The 16,754-nt window shown below is 38.9% G+C and overlaps 1 protein-coding gene across 3 annotated transcripts in view; it reads left to right on the top strand.

Annotated features, from left to right (window-relative positions):
* The window catches only part of FARS2 (phenylalanyl-tRNA synthetase 2, mitochondrial), a 611,417-nt gene that overhangs the window by 340,887 nt on the left and 253,776 nt on the right, over nt 1–16,754 (top strand). For all 3 annotated transcript variants that reach the window (XR_003569237.1, XM_027863884.1, XM_027863784.1), the window contains exon 5: nt 10,190–10,350. Coding sequence is in view for 2 of the 3 variants with exons in the window: in XM_027863884.1 (XP_027719685.1) it covers nt 10,190–10,350 (161 nt within the window). In the remaining variant the exon portion in view is untranslated. The remainder of the gene's footprint in view (nt 1–10,189; nt 10,351–16,754) is intronic.

Raw genomic sequence — 16,754 nt, 5'->3', positions numbered from 1 at the left:
TTCTTTCTTTCTTTCTTTCTTTCTTTCTTTCTTTCTTTCTTTCTTTCTTTCTTTCTTTCTTTCTTTCTTTCTCTCTTTCTTTCCAGTTTCCTTTCCTTCCATCTTTGCTTCTTTCCTTTCTTTTCTTTCTTCATCCATCCTCTCTCCTTCCTTCCTTCATTTCCTTCCTTCCTTCCTTCTTTCTTTCCTTATTGATTCAATCTCTATTCTAACTACAGGACACTCCATTAACCTTCTTCATGCTTTTGAGCCTAGAACACATTCCCACCTCACCTTCATCTCATAAGAGTACCTTTCATCCTTTAAGTTGCAACAAAAACACTGCCTTTTACAGGAAACCTTCCTTGATTCCTACCCTCCCCCAGCTGCTGGTGTCCTCTCTTCCTAACTACCGTTTCTTTTATATTCTGTTATTTCTTATATATCCTGTAGATACTTGCATATGTACATTTGTAACTTCAAAAAATGCCATTACTTGCTGGCAGAATGGTCCCAGTCAATGATAGGCACAAGAATATCTCATTGCCTGCCAGATATTGGGAAAATGTCTGCTACATTAGAAGCATCCATAAGTCCAGACACTCTCCTAAGGGACTCTTAAATTGCTATTCAATAGAAAACATTAGCATTTCTGTCTCAGAATTAGTGAAGACAGGTTTTGACCTATGAATATAATAGAGCATTTTAATCTGAGAGCTAGAGGGAAGAGATGGCAGGTGGGAGCCATATAGTATATTTGTTATCGCCAGTTGGGACTCCCCAAGGATGTGGCCTTATGGTGCAGTAACTTGCGCTTGCAGACTCATGCCTAGCTCTGGGGAATAACACCTGCTACTCCTGATCTAATCACACTAGGAAGAGTACATAAAACTGGGACGGATGATATATAGTCCCTTTCCTAGGAGTAGAAAGACCACTGACTCAGAAGTTAAAGATCCTGGGTTCAAATTCTACCTCTAATACTTACTACTTGTGTGCCTTTGTGCAGGTCATTATAAAACGAGGCAGTTCTATTTAGTGGCCTGTGCAGTCTTTTCTAGGACTAGAACTATTATCCTATGATCATATTATCCTACGATTATATTTACATGTACAATGTTGATGGACTCCAGACTCTTCTGCATCATGAGACCCTATTTCTAGTCTCCTTCCATGCCTTTTTCCTTGGGCTCAGGATGATTCACCAGGTCTAGCCTATACCCAGGATCTTATTTTACTTCTACACTCTTTACTTGGTTTGTACCTCTGGGACTTGACTCCCAGCCTGCATTTACTAACCTTACTTTTCACCTGTGCCCTTTTTCTGATTGGGGCCTTAGATACTGATTCCAGTCCTTTAACCACTTTGGTCTATCTACTTGAAACCTTGGGTTTGCTCTCAGGACTCACTGTAACTATAAACCTCTCAACAAAACCAAAACCAGCAATTCTAACCCTTGGAACGAGGAAGTAGAAATCTCAAGGCAAAGAACTCTGCATTTGGGACATGAGATGCTAATGGAGAGGTAGATGTTCTCACCTGTAAAATTAGGGAACTACACTAATTGTGCCTTAAAGGATCCTTCTAGCTTTGAAACTGTAATTTTATTACCCATACAAAATTCTGGGACATTGGGAGTCTGTGCTGGAGAGGCCAGCACTGGGTGGGAGTAAGGCAGGGCTAGGCTGGTGAAGGAACTCACATGGAATGTGGAATGGCAGTTGCACTGTGGGAAGAACAACCTGTCTTCCAGAAAGTCCAGCCGATGTCAATCTAGCCAAGTCACCGATCTCTTATTTTTCCAGCCCCTGAAGAAGGTAGATGAGGGGAGGTAGCAGCGGGGGGAACACAATGGTTCTTGTTTTCCTTGACCCTAGAATGTAGAAATATTGTGCTAATTGTGCAAGTAGTGGGCTGTGACACCTGGAGCCAAGGACATCAGTCTGGAGGATATCATAATTGGCGGTCGTCAGAAGCTAAACCCTTGCATGTTACAGTCACTTGTTTCTACTCCCTCAGGGAGTACCCGTGCTAACAGTACCATCTAAATTTTCATATCCTAGGACCGCTGCTTGCCTAGTTACAGCTTTTCTCCTTTATTATACAACATTGCCTTCCACTAATAATCCATACCATTTGCTACTAGCATGTCCCACCTTATCAGCTTTGGATCCTACCGATGGACCTGTTTTCTATAGTTGGCCGCAAATCTGGCACTGACAGTGTTAAAGAGGAGAAATCTCTGCTCTTCCCAGAACTTTCTGATAATTAGTTTTGGGACCGATACCATTATACTCATTCCTCTAATTGTTTTGGCTGCTTTCTGTTCCCTGATAAAAATAGCAGCATATAGATTTACTCCTAAAATAGCACCTATATGTTTCCTTTCAGTTTAATGCCTCAAACACATTGGTGAGCAACAAATTTCCCATCTGTAAAACAAGAATTAGAGTCCCAAAGATAAATTAATTTTTAATATTCCTCTTTCTTCTTTTCTGGCTATTCCTCCCACTCTGTGACTGTGGGCATTCCCCAAGGTTCAGTCTTCAGTTCCTCTGCTTATCTCTTTAACCTCTCCCTCAGATTTATCTACGATTGTGGTTTCAACTGTCTTCTCTATGAAGATTACTTCCAGTCTATATCTCCAACCCTAACTTTTCTCTGATGTCCCCCAGAAACTTTCTAAATACCAGTATTCCACTGAAGGCTTACTACCAACATTCATCCACATTTCTGTTATTGACTATAGAACAACTGGAGAAGAGCCATTTTGAGGGGGAAGGTTAAAAGTTCAGTTTTAGAAATATGTTTCAGTTTGTGATCAGGCACCATGGACCGTAAGATCCTCAGTCATTTAAGCTAAAAACTTTAGAGAAGTCTTTGACCCTTCCTCACGCTTGTCCCTTATATACAACTAATCATTAAGTGCCATAATGTCCTTTTCTCTCTGGTCCCTCTGAAATATTATTTTTGCACATTGCCCCTTTTCACAAGGCCTTCAATGGCTTCTCACTACTTATAAATTAAAATCCAGATACCTTATGTTGGCAATCAGGACCCTACTCAAACCATTTCCTACTTTTCCTTCCAGATTTATTTCCCACTATTCCCTGACACGAACCCTGTGCTCCAGCCATGGTGGTTCTGTCCATTCCCTGCTATGCTGTCCTTGGTGATTCTTACTCTCACACCTTTGCTCATGCTGTACCACTTACTTTAAATATTCTCCCTCTTCCCTGACACAACTGATCTCAAAACCTAGACCTTCAAAGCCTAGCTCAAAGAAATTAATGAAAGAAAAAGCATTTATTAAGCATTTACTATGCACCAAGTGCTGCACCAAGTGCTGTACTAAGTGCTTGGGATACAAAAATAAAGCTGGACCCTGCCCTCAAGGAGCTTACATTCTTAAAGAGGGATGCAGCCTGGCACAGTGGCTAGAACACTGGACTTGGAGTCAGGAAGACTTGAGTTGTAATCTCATCTCAGATAATTACTTTGTGACCTTGAGCAAACTGTCTGAGCTTCAGTGCTCTCATTGAAAATGAGAGGCCTGTTCTCAATTGCTTCTAAGGTCCCTTTCAGAATCTGTGATCCTTTGATTCTATGGAAGACTACACACAAAAGGAGTAGTCACCAGCAAGGGACCCTTTGGCTCCCCCTAAAAAAGCAGAGATTTTAATTGAGACTATACTGAAGTAGATTTAGACACACTTTGGAGAGCAGCGGCAGAATGATTTAATCATGATTCCAGAACTGGAAAGTGGAAGGGGAGAGGAAAGGGTGGAGGGAAGGTGGGTAGGGTGGGCAAGAAAATGAACAGGAAGTAGAGAGTAAAGCATAACTTGGCTGGAGTCTACCAGAAATGGTAGGTCAGGGGAGACACACATCATTCAGATAATCAGGGCCTCAGATTGGACTTTTAGAGATGAAAAGAGTAAAATCTCTACGATATGAGTGACTGGAAATGACACAGCCAAATTGCAGCTCCTCCACGAAGCCTTCTCTGATCACTCAATACCTTCCCTCCTTTTCCTCTTCCCCAGAGTGGGCTCAATTCCTATAGGAATGATTGTCAGGACCATTAATTTGGTGCTTATCATTTGTTGTCTTAATTTATTAATCACATTTTTGAGTCTGTATCTTCCCAATTAGACTATAAGCTCCTTAAGTGTCTTCTAAGTATATGTGGGACACAAGTAGGCACTTGATAAATATTAATTAACTAATGGTATGTGAGAGATTTCTGATTAATAGATCTCATTTTGATCTTTATAAAAACTAATGAAACTAGTAAACTCTTTGCTTAGTGTAGGTCCACAAAGCAGAAACACCTTCAAAACATATTATGACAGTATGAGTGATTATGGAACTTAAATTGAGGGAGCATAATAAATGTAAGGATATCAAAATAATATTAGCAAACACCTTAATAAGTAGGCTTCCACATCTACAAGTTAAACTTTTGAAGCACGCTTTTAAAAGAATCAGTGTACCACAAGATTAAGAAAAAAAAAATCTCAGCAGTAAATATTTATCATCTGCCTGGCTAAGGCCCATATTCCTATAATATCCTATCACCAGGTTAATCTGAGTTATAAAAAATAAAATGATATATAAGCATGTTTTCTAAATATCACATTTAAGAAGTAGGTAGCAGTGGCTAAATGTTTCTTTAGCTCCTCTTGTTCATTTCCCTTTCAGGAATGCAATCAAGTATTTATTGAGCAGCTATTGCTTATAAAACATTGTACCATGGGCGGGATGAAGACATGGTCCTTGGCCCTTAGGGAATTCCAGAAATTTGAAGGGAAGACTTACAATTGAAAAATGATATAACACTAGAAAGCTCTTCAGAATTAGTGAGCTCCTTGAGGGTAGGGACTGTCTTTTGCCTCTTTTTGCATCCCCAGTGCTTAGCACAATGTTTGGCTCCAATGTTTGGAGCTTAGTAAATGTTTGCTTGATTGATGATTAAGTTCCATTAAAGTAGTACCTGATAATAATCCTTTTCCTTGTCTCTGATTGGCTCCTTCTCATGTTTCCTATAGAAGCTGGTGTGTGTGTGTGTGTGTGTGTGTGTGTGTGTGTGTGTGTGAATGTGTGTGTGTTAAAGAAGAGATCAGAGCATGTTTGTAGCCTGAGGAGAGGCTGTTGTCAAGCATCTTTAAAGCCTTAGAAAATACCCCAAAGTCCCCTTCAGGATGGCTACAAAAGTCTTTATAAACCTCTTCTCTAGTCTAATTAAACCTGAATTTCTTCAAGTGCCAACATTCAAGATTAATAAAAAACTACGTTAGCATATCTAGCCTGTAGAAGAGAAGACTTACTGAGAGGAATAATAACTTCCTCCAAGTATTTGAAAGGATGTTATAGAGAAGAGGCCTTCTGGTTTATTGGACAGAGGGCCTGCCTTAGTCAGAGAGACCTGGGTTCATGTCCAGCCTCTGATAGACACACATTACGGGTGTGACCATGGGCAAGTTACTTTATCTCTCACTATAAAACACATCTTCACAAGACTCTAAACTGTGGACAGGCTTCAGTAGTTAGAGGGAATTTCTGTACTTAGAGTTCAGACAAAAATAAACAAAAAATGTGGATAGGGGATTAGATTTATTCTACGTGGTCTCAGGAGACAGAACCAGAATCAACAAATGGAAGTTGCCAAGAGGCAGGTTTCAATTCAATAGAAGGAAAAACTTCCTAATAACTCAAGTCAGTCAGTCAATAAACATATTTAGCATGTGCTATGTGCCAGGCAGCTAGGTGGCACAATGGATAGAGCACTGAGCTTGGAATCAGGAAGACTCATCTTCATGAGTTCAGATCCAATCCCTCAGACACTTACTAGCTGTGTGACCCTGGGCGAGTCACTTAACTCTCTTTGCCTCAGTTCCTCATCTGTAAATGAACTAGAGAAGGAAATGGCAAACCACTCCAGTATCTTTGCCAATAAAAACCCCAAATGGGGTCATGAAGAGTTGGATGTGACTGAAATGACACAACAGTAACAATAATGTGCCAGGCATTATGTTAAGCCCTGGGAATCCAAAGAAAGGCAGATGACAGTTTCAAAGCTATCCAGAAGTGAAATGGGATACTTCATAAGGAAGAGTCTCTTGTCATTTGAGTTCTTCAAGTATAAGCTAGATGACGATTTGGGGGACTGGAGTGGGTAGGGGGGGACATTGTAGAGAGAATTCTTGTTCAGATAGACGTGTGACTCCAACACCTCTGAAGTCCTTTCCAGCTTGGAGATTCTGTGATTAATATGGAAAAAGAACTAGATTATATAATGTTATTGTTCTTCTGTTTTGATTAATTATGGCACTAGTATTTCTATAATATCAATTTCTGCTGTTTTTCATTGCAAATATGTAATGCTTCAACCGCATTGTGGGCTAAATAGGCTTCTGTGGCCTGACCTGAAAACCTAGCCATTTATAACATTGTTGGTGTGGGAAAATGAGAATTCTTAGTTCCAAACAACTGACGCACAAACAAACTTTTGGAAGAAAACAATCTATATATTGGAGATGCCAGTATGTACCTCAGTGGCAATGGCCAACTTACTCTTATTAAAGCAAAAATGATGTATTCACTAAGCACATCAGTAACGTTACTAAGATTCCAGTTCACTTCTAAGAGCCAGTTCACTAAGCACCTATGAAACATCTGTGGTTGTAGTGAGGAACCGGAGAAAAGCAAAAGAAAAAAAAATTGGAAAGTAGGATAAGGAAGGAAAAAGTAAAGGATGAAAACCATTAATAAAAGTTTAGAAGAAAGATAGCTACAGTGACATGAATAGACAATGGAATGGATAAAGAAAGAGGGCAAGGGGAGGGCAGGAAACCAGACTAAAGGTTTAAAGCATGTGACTTAGGAAAAAAAAAACACTTTTTATAAATGAAGACCTCAGAGAAAGTACAGCAAGAATCTTATGGAATATTATTATGCTATAAGGAATGAAAAAGATGAAGAATTTTAAGAAATATAGAAAGGTTTGGAGAAATGATGCAGAGTGAGGAAAGTAGAATCCAAAGAACGATACGATGTAAAGATGGAGGCCAGATCTATGATTTCATCGATATAGGGAACTGCCAGGGGAGTAAACTCCCTCTCCCAATACTGGTTGATACCTTCTCTGCTACTTAGAGTCATACCTAGAACAAAGGGGTCAAACAAGTGCCTCCATACTAGATTAAAATATAAATGGGAACTATTTAACAAAATAAATAAAAATACATTTGCTGTTGTTCGGTTGTGTCTGACTTTTTGTGATCTCGTTTTGGGGTTTTCTTACCAAAGATACTGGAGTAGTTTGCCATTTCTTTCTCCAGCTGATTTTATAGATGAGGAACTGAGGCAAAGAGAGTTAAATGACTTGCCCAGGATCACACAGCTAGTAAGTATCTGAGACTGGATTTGAACTCATAAAAATGAGTCTTCCTGAGTCCAAGCCCGGTGCTTGATCCACTGTGCCACCTAGCTACCCTAAGGTACAGTAGAACATAAATAAAGCTAATAAGTGCTTTTCTAAGTTAATATGCAGCCTGTAGGGATCATCATGTATAGTTCAGTGGCCCCATTTTTATTTGGGTTGAATACCACTGGCCTAGATCACTGATTGATTAAGTAACTCACCCAGGGTCACATGGTCAGTACGGCTTAGAGGTAAAATTTGAACTCGGGTCTTCCTTTGCTTTGAAACCAGTTTTCTATCCACTGTGTCCTGCTGCCTGTCTTGAGGAAAATTTTAAAAAAAAGACAGAACTTTAGGCTGGTCCCCACCGCCACTGTCTGTTCTTTGTATTCTATGACTTTAAGAGGGAGCATGATATAGTAGAATTAGGTCTAGATTTGCAGTCAAACTACAGGAGTTCAAGTCTCTCAGCTTCCATTTAATAGCTGAGTGGCCATGAGAAGTTAGTTAACTTCTTTGTGCTTTACTCTCTTCATCTCTAAAATGGGTTTACTCATATTTGCCTCATCTACCTCATAGGGATCAAGGGAGGTAATAGTTATAGAGTAGGAAACACAAATAAGACACCCTCTTTAAGGACTTCTTCAGCCAAAATGGGGAAACTTCCCAGTTAAAAGGGTAGATACAATGACAGGAGCATCAAAGATGATTTTCCATTCTTCAAAATGTATTAGCAAAGAAGGAAAGGAAAAGAATAAAAAACAAGGAAGGGAGAAAATAAAGATTTTGAGTGAGAGAGAAAGAGAGAGAGAGAGAGAGAGAGAGAGAGAGAGAGAGAGACTAGGTCTGACTCAGTGTGAATCAGTTTTTACTTGCCATATATAACTATTTCTAAAGATTTAATATTAATGATTATGATGATGACAGCTAATATTTGTATAGTGCTTATTATATACTAGTCACTGTGCTAAATGCTTTACAATTATCATTTCATTTGATTTTCACTATAACCTTGGAAGACAGGTGCCATTATCATCTCCATTTTATTGAAGAAACTGAGGCAAAAGAACTGAAGTGACTTGCCCAATTTCATACAGCTAGAAAATGTCTGAGGTCAGACATGAGCTCAGGTCTTCCTATCTATAGGCCCAATACTCTATTCATTAGCTTACCTATCTGCCCCAATATATGAAAACCATGACTTCTGTGACTTTTACCATGGCTCTTTTTTTTTTAAGAAGAAAAAAAAGCCTTTACTTCTGTATCATTGAAATAAAGATAATTTATATTGCATTTTAAGATTTATGAGGTATTTTACATAAATCATCTCATTTGATATTCATGACATTCCTCTGAAGTTCCATAGATAGCTCCACTTACAGATAAGAAAACTAAGGCTCAAGGAAGCCCTTGAGTCCTCCTTGTTGCATTGCGAACAGTGATTTTGTGTAATAATTTTTCTTAGAACATAAGTAGTTTTGTTGTACTTGCCTGAAAATTTGATGTTGTGAACCTATCCCTGTATATGATGGTTTTAGTATGCACAGTGTCTTTGTTTTGCCTGAAGGTTGTGACATAGAATCTTGCTTTCCAGTACTGAAAAGTTAAGAGACATAGTGATTGAAAGAGAAACTCTAATCTAGAAGTGGTGTTCTGCTACAATGACATATAGCAGTTGTCTCCACTGCCAGAGACTTTTGAAAGAAAAATCTTAGATTCATTACTTCTGACAATTACTGTCAAACCTTCCTGCTTTGCTCCTCAACTGATTTCTTGTGGAGTATAGTATAGTTTATCTCAATTTGCTCACACTTCTCTAGTATTCTGTACTCAAAATTTGCTCTCCACCCTTTGTCTTCCCTATCACACTCTTATATCTACCCACCCATTTTGTTTAATGTATTACTGCTAAGTTCCCCTGCACAGGTCCCCTTCTCAGTCTATCCAAATTCTGTAACCCAAAACTGGGGAATAGGCAGCAGAACTGCCAGTTGGCGCCTCTTTCCTTAACCTTCAAGAGGGAAAGGTGACCCTGGATGCATCTGTGATGTCCTCTTCAAGTGCACAGCCTTTGCTCTTGCCTTGGGACATAGCTTCTCCTTGTGCTGGAGTGCTCCACACAGCTAGCACCTGGCTAGACCCCTTCTCTGTTGTCCCCAGCTCTTTCTTTCTATCTCCCTATATCTCCCTATACTGACCTGGGCTGGAACATGACTCATTGTGGCTTTTTCTTGGATTTCCCCGTCAGAATTTAGTCTTGTGTGTTTTCCAGATCTGTTCAGAGGAGTTTTAGTAGGTAGTTTGCTACTTCTTCCTGCTCCTCTGCCATCTTGGCTCCATGTCTTTCCTCTTATTATTTTATTCTTACTTGTAGCCCCAGCGTATAGCACAGTTCTCATACATAGGAGGTATCTAATACGATGTTTGATGATGATACTACTCTCTTTTCTAACCTCTGTTAAATTAACTCTAGTGCCACCTCCTTCAGGAGGCCTTTCATGGTTTTCATCTGAGCTACTAGTGGCATCCCCTCCTTCATCCACTAGGTTTATGTTATCTTGTATGTGTAGCAGATATTTTGTCTCACCCATTACAGTATAATCTCCTTTAAGGAGGGAACTTTTTGCTTTTTCTTTGTATCCTTAGCACTTTACTATGTGCATGGAACATAGTAAGTACTTAATAAATACTTGTCAATTGATTGTAATGACTGCTAGGGAAATATTACATGGATCTATAAGCTCTTAGATTATCATCCTTAAAAAGTTTTTATTTTGTTGAAGCTGGTGCTCGAAATAATATTGGATGGGCCTTTGGTCTGGGATTGGAGAGGCTGGCCATGATCCTGTATAATATCCCTGACATTCGCATATTTTGGAGTGAAGATGAGAGATTCCTGAAACAATTTCATGTGCCTAATATCAACCAGGATGTACAATTTCAGGTAAGAACATTTGCAAGAATTATTTAAGCATGTATTTTATTATCAGTTTAGCACAATGCTTAGCACAGGGCCTGACACTTAGTATGCACTTAATAAATGTTTATTAATCATTTTATTAATGAGAATGAAAAGACCAAGAACTTGAAAAGAAATAAACTTTAGCAATAAACAATGAGTATTTGATAGAAGAGTATTTGCTTTTCTAGTTGTGATTAGACAACAGTCTTCACTGATAAGGTAATAGAATTAGTAATGCACTGACAAGGTGTTGTGGAACCTTTGATGATCCTCTGGAGAGATTGATGGTTCTGTGGTAATAAAAATAACTCATATTTATATAGATCTTAAAGATTTGAAAAGTGCTTTCCTCAGAATAACTCTGTGAGATATATGGTGTATTGTTGTTGCCCTGTTACAGAAAAGGAAAACAAGAATCTGAGAGGTTAATTGATGTGCTTATGATTCCTTAGGTAGTAAGAGTCAGAAGTGGGAATGGAACTGACTTTGGACCGTCCAAAGTCTATTCTTTGTGCTGTGCACTATACCAAGCAACAGATTGTTGATCGTTAATATCCCAGTCCAAAAGACTTAGTCATATAGAGACTTAAATGTTAATTTATACAAAAATGACTGTCACTCTTTGTTCTAGCATTAGGCTCTTGAACTCAATTTTAAATTAAAACACATACATACACACAGTAAACATACTAAGATAACTGAATGTTTTAAACCTGACTGTGTATCACAGTGGACTGGCATTGGACTTGTAGCTAGGACAACCTGGATTCAAATTCTACTTTCAGTGTTTACTAGTTGTGTGATATAGATGGGTAGGTCACTTAACCTTTCTTTGCCTCAGTTTCCTCATCTATAGAATGATGGTACTGAATTAAATGGCCTTCAAGACTCCTTCTAGTTCTAAATCTGTGATCCAAGATCCTACTATCTTATGATTCACTTCACCAGATTTCAACATATGACACCACTATTACCTTGGTGATCTCAAAAATAGTTAGAAATAGTATAAATCCCTTGTTTCAGGCACCAACATTCTTTGCTGTATTCTGTTCCATCCTTTATAGAATTAAGAGATACCATATTCCCACTTGTATTCTTACTAGGTAGTTATTTTTATGTGATCTCAAATTTATTAATTTGTTAGGCACAGTTACCAGTGGTACAGCCGAAATCCTGAACATTTAAGAAATGCATGCACATAAAAATAATTTCTAAACCACAAATCCTAGAGAAATATTCCCTTATTTATTTTTTGAGTTTCCACAGTGTACCATGTGTCTCGCTTCTTATGTGTTTATATTGTTGCAAATTATCTGTTATTGGTTAAATGATTCTCTTCATGTGTAAGGAAACAACTGTTCATGGCTAAGAATGAAGAGTAGTCAAAGTTTGTGTATTGTTTTCTCATGCCATTCTTGTGGAAAAGATGGAAAGATGTGGATGAGACAGCAGTACCATTTGGTGGATTTGTAACTGGCTGAATAGCAGAACCAGAAGAGGCTTTAATGGGTCGGCGTCATACTACAAGGTTACAAGGAAGTGTCCCAGGAATCCCTGCTTGGCCTTATGTTCTTTTATATTTTCATCAATGACTTGCATAAATATAACATGAAAATACTATTGGATGACAGTCAAGATGTAAAAAATATCTTGACAAACTAGAACATCTAATAAGATGGATTTTAACAGATATAACATGAATTTGGATTAATAAAAAAAATCTAGTTCACAAGAATAAGTTGGCAGAAAGGTGACTAGACTCATCTGAAAAAGTCATGGGGGAAGAGAAGTCAGGGATCTGCAAGCTGAGTATGATTGCACTAGTGCTGTCCTTGGTTGAGTGTGCAGGACAAGCTTGATGATAATCCTGTTGTACCTTTCCTTGGTCCAGTGCTTCTTAAACTGTGGGGCATGACAGGGTCACAACCCACAGTTTAAGAAGCACTGAAGGGGTGTCTAATGGAAAAAAGTTTAAGAAGCCCTGTATTAGACCACATCCAGACTGATGTCTTAATTTCTAGTGTCGACATGGAAGTTTAGTTAAAAGAGGTAAAGAAGCTAGGAGATATATATTTATATTATTTATTCCCTTAAGTTAGCAGAATACATGTAATGTATGGGAGCCAGAAGATAATTCTGACTTGGAGATAAGCAAGTTGAGGAAGACCTTTTATATTGTTAGAGCAATCCTGCCTTAGGATGTCTGTGTCACTTAAAATTAAAGTCTCCATATGTGTTTAATCATAGTATGAGAAAGGAATTTTCTTAATTGGATAGGTTGTAAATACAATAAGATAAGTGCCAAAGTGTCTGTTGAAATTATAGACCCAGGATATCTGTGTTTCCCCTACCTAGCATATATCAATAAAATACCACAATAAGAAAAGTCCCACTATTCAAGACAGTGTTCAGTCCCAAGCACCCTGTCCTTAGTGGTCACAAGCAGCAGAATGCGACTAGTCAGCCTTATCAGGCCCTGTAGTTGACACACGAAGGGACGTTTTGAGTTCATTCAGAGAGCGAAGCAAAGCATGTCTGTTATGCCAGAGCACATAAAGCATTATGGTAGGTTAAGCTCAGAGTGGGCTACAATGTCTCTCCTGATTGGCCAATCCAGGTTTCAGGCCTTTCTCAGATTTTGGGGGCTCAAAAATGGTTTGGGGAAGGGTCTATACTAGATACCACACTTCATTGTGGATATCAATAAACTGGAAAAGGTCCCAGCTGAGGCAACTGGGATAGTAAAGGCTTTGAGTTCATGCCATATGAGGATGACTGAAGGAACTGGTAGTGTTTGAATAGGAAAGGAGAATTAGCAGGGCACATGATTACTGCCTTCAATTATCTGAAGGGCTGTTAAATACAAGTGTATACAGACTTCTTCTGCCTTATGGTAGTGAATAGAACTAGGAGGAATGGGTAGAAGTTCCAAAGAAGCAAATTTGTGGAGGTAAGGAAAAACAAAGGGCAGCCAGGTGGTGCAGTGGATAGAGTGCCAGGCCTGGAATCAGAAAGACTCATTTTCCTGAATTCAAATCTGGCCTCAGACATTTCCTAGCTGTGTGACACTGGGCAGGTCATTCAACCCTGTTGCCTTAGTTCCTCATCTGTAAAATGAGCTGGAAAATAAATGGCAAACCACTCCAGTATCTTTGCCAAGAAAGATAAAAACAAAAACAAATGGGGTCAGTAAGAGTTGGATGCAACTAAAAAACAACTAAACTGAAAGGAAAAGAATCATAATTAAGTAGCTCTTTCCCAAAGTGTTACCCAGAAGTAACGGATCTTCAGTGCAGGATGTCAAACAAAGACTGAATGGTAACTTGTCAGATGTGATACAGTTATTCTCTTCAGGAATGGATTAGACCGCATGGCATGTGAGGTTTCTTCCAAGATTCTGTGCTTGTGTGTGAAGTATGCTTTTATAATAATGGTTCATGATAACATTTCTAGGAAAAGTGGGAATAAGAAACTTTCCCCCTCTGTGATATACAGTCTATGCACAGATTAAGTGAAGTTTCACCTCCTTCAATCTAGGTTACCTAGTGCTGAAGTGATTTAGGGAAAGTGTCTGGTTGGGAGAACAGTATAATGACATTATGATTAAAATTCAGACATCCCACCAAAGAGTTTTTGTTGTTGTTGTTGTTGTTTAAAAAACAAATTGGGAGATAGCGACAAGGACAGGTGGCAGCAGGAGGGTCATTGGTTATGTCCTTATTCTGAATGCCTTGGAGAGAGAGCCCTACCTTGGCCATTTAGGCAACAGCTAGAGCAGGGGTGGGGAACCTGTGGCCACCATGTGGCCCTCTAGGTCCTCAAGTGTGGCTGTGTATGATCTGTAGGCTGCAGGTTCCCCACCCCAGAGCTAGCAGTTCCCTTTTTCACGTGCCTTCAGCACATCCTCTGTTGAGCCTAAGAGCCTCCTAGCTTCAACTACATCCTCAACTATTGCTTTTTGCTACCCTCATGATTACTGTTGCTACTGTGAGTCCCACTTTAAGCACATCTATCAACCAGTGGACCATGTGTAGGCACTCTGTTCCCCTTTTCTTCTTCTAGACACCAGAGACTGACCTGTTGCCCTGAGGTCAAGGCACTGATACACTTGCCTTCCAATTCAAATCACCAAAAGCTTGTTTAAACACTTAGCATATGCAAGGTACTGTGCTTGGCCCTGTGGATATACAAACGTGAAAAACTAATGTAGTCCCTCTCAAGGAGTTTACTATCTAATCAAGGAGATTTTTCATATTCATATTCATGGTTGAAGTATCATACTAAGTAGAGTTATGTTTGTGGCAAAGGAGAGATACAGGTAAAAGAGATTTAAAGGAACTTGAATGGGATCAAGAACAATTTCAACTAATGCCATTAAGGAAGCCTTTGCACCTAAACTGAAGCTTAAAGAAAATTTTAACAGTTAGAGTAGAAGAAAGAAAATGTTTCCTAAAGATGACTACACCAACTACTTCCCTGCAGAAATTGTTGAGATTTAGAAGTTTAGGGGTGCTGGGACGCCAAAATCACGATACTTGAGTCCGGCCTGAATAAATTCGACCCAAACCTTCTTTCAGCCAAAGACAAGGTTTATTAAAGATCTGCCATATAGGCCAGACTCTTAAGGAATCTGAACATTTGTGAGCTATTGGCTAAATTATAAGAAACTGAGAACCTTAATGGATTACAGAGGGACCATATCTACAGAAAAACTGTGGGAGGGTTCTAGGGAGGATTCTTGACTGGGAGGTCAAGAATGGGGTCTAGATAGGGTAGGAAGTTGCCAGGGGCTATCTGGAGGTAATAGACAATGGAGGGCTGGGCTCAATTAAGGGTAACCAAGAATTGGGAGATTGGGTGGAGGCAATAAAGAAAGGCAAATTGATAGGATTATAGCCTCCAACAACTGCCTGAGATTTGGCCATCTGGGAAAGTCCAAGGCTTTTCCTCTTTGGGGTCCAGATCCCAACCTCATCAAAACCATTGGCAAGAAGCATTTGAGTAGCTAGTTAGTTCCGCTGTTAAGCACTATGCTAGTGAGGCCCAAGGTCACAGTTTCAGTGTCCTTAGAAGCTAAGTCTCCACAGATGTAGGAGTCATCACATTTGACTATTTCCATGAAGTTGTCTCCTTATGGGCCAGTCACATTGGTTCAATTTCTGGTCATATCTCGCATTTCAAACCTTGGCCAATCAATTTAAAAGTGGGTCATGTTGCTTGCAAGCAAAGGAAGGATGAAGAATAACAGATCTTTCAACACTTATGGAAACACCACAAATGTATATATGGTGGATCAGTAGCATCGTCTTTCTAGGCTGAGGATATTCATTTCATCACATAATTCAAGGACCTGAAAGAACCATTTTTATTTTGTTCTGTGTATAAGTGTATAGGCTAGCTTTTTAAGCTAGCCAAGGGACTTTGCTATAAGATCTCAAAAGATAAATGAGTAATATTTCATTTACTGCATCATGGCTTATAAAACATCCTTAAAGATATGTATGATCAGAAAAGGAGGTGAACTAATTATATAATGGGATCAAGATGTAACAACTGAATAGCTTGAGTATGACCTTGATCTCCATAAATTTTAAGTATTGGGAAGAAGGTGTCCAAGATATTGGGTAGATCTTCTCTGCAGGATATATGGAAAGACATAGGCAAGAACTGCAGAAGATAAGACATGGATGGATTGCAATTAGCTCTGGTGAGAAGAGTATCTTTGTTGACCTTGTGAATTTATGGAAAAATTGATCCATTCTGGTAGGAAACTAGCTGTATGACCTTGAACAAATTGCCTTTTCTTTCTGCATCTCAGTTTCATCTTCTGTAAAATGAGGTGGTTGTATAGGACAATATCTGAGGTCTCTTGTAACCCTTTTAAGATTCTGTGATTTAAAATTGCACTTGAAAGTGGTAATAAACCGACTTCCACATTCTACATCATTTCTACCTCATTGTGTTGAAACTTATTATTTGTATGCCCTTTGCTGCAGTGGATTTCAAGCCAAGACACAATACCTTTTACTTTTGATGAGTTCTCCCAGCTATTTTTTTGGTGGTTGTTTTTTGCCATTTGTGGTTGTCCAGTTGAAAGGTTGGTGTGAATAAACATGTGCAGTATAAATGCATACTTTAAAAGTTGTTACTGAATCTAAGAATTTACGTTTAGGTCAGAGACTTGTCTATGGGTTTGTGAATGATTTTGAAAGTTTTATGATTTAAAGGAGACAGGAAAGAAAAATACAACAGGATATTAAAAGAAGTTTAAAAATACAGATGGAAATCAAAAGAAGGGAAACCACAGCTGATAAAAATAAGAGAAATCCACAATAAAGGGCAAAGACTCCAAAAGGCAAATGCTTTGAACAAACATCAGCAGGACA

Source organism: Vombatus ursinus, unplaced genomic scaffold (assembly GCF_900497805.2).
Source record: "Vombatus ursinus unplaced genomic scaffold, bare-nosed wombat genome assembly UNPS02000577.1, whole genome shotgun sequence".
Classification (NCBI taxonomy): Eukaryota; Metazoa; Chordata; class Mammalia; order Diprotodontia; family Vombatidae; genus Vombatus; species Vombatus ursinus.
This window is presented reverse-complemented; position numbering and strand designations above follow the sequence as displayed.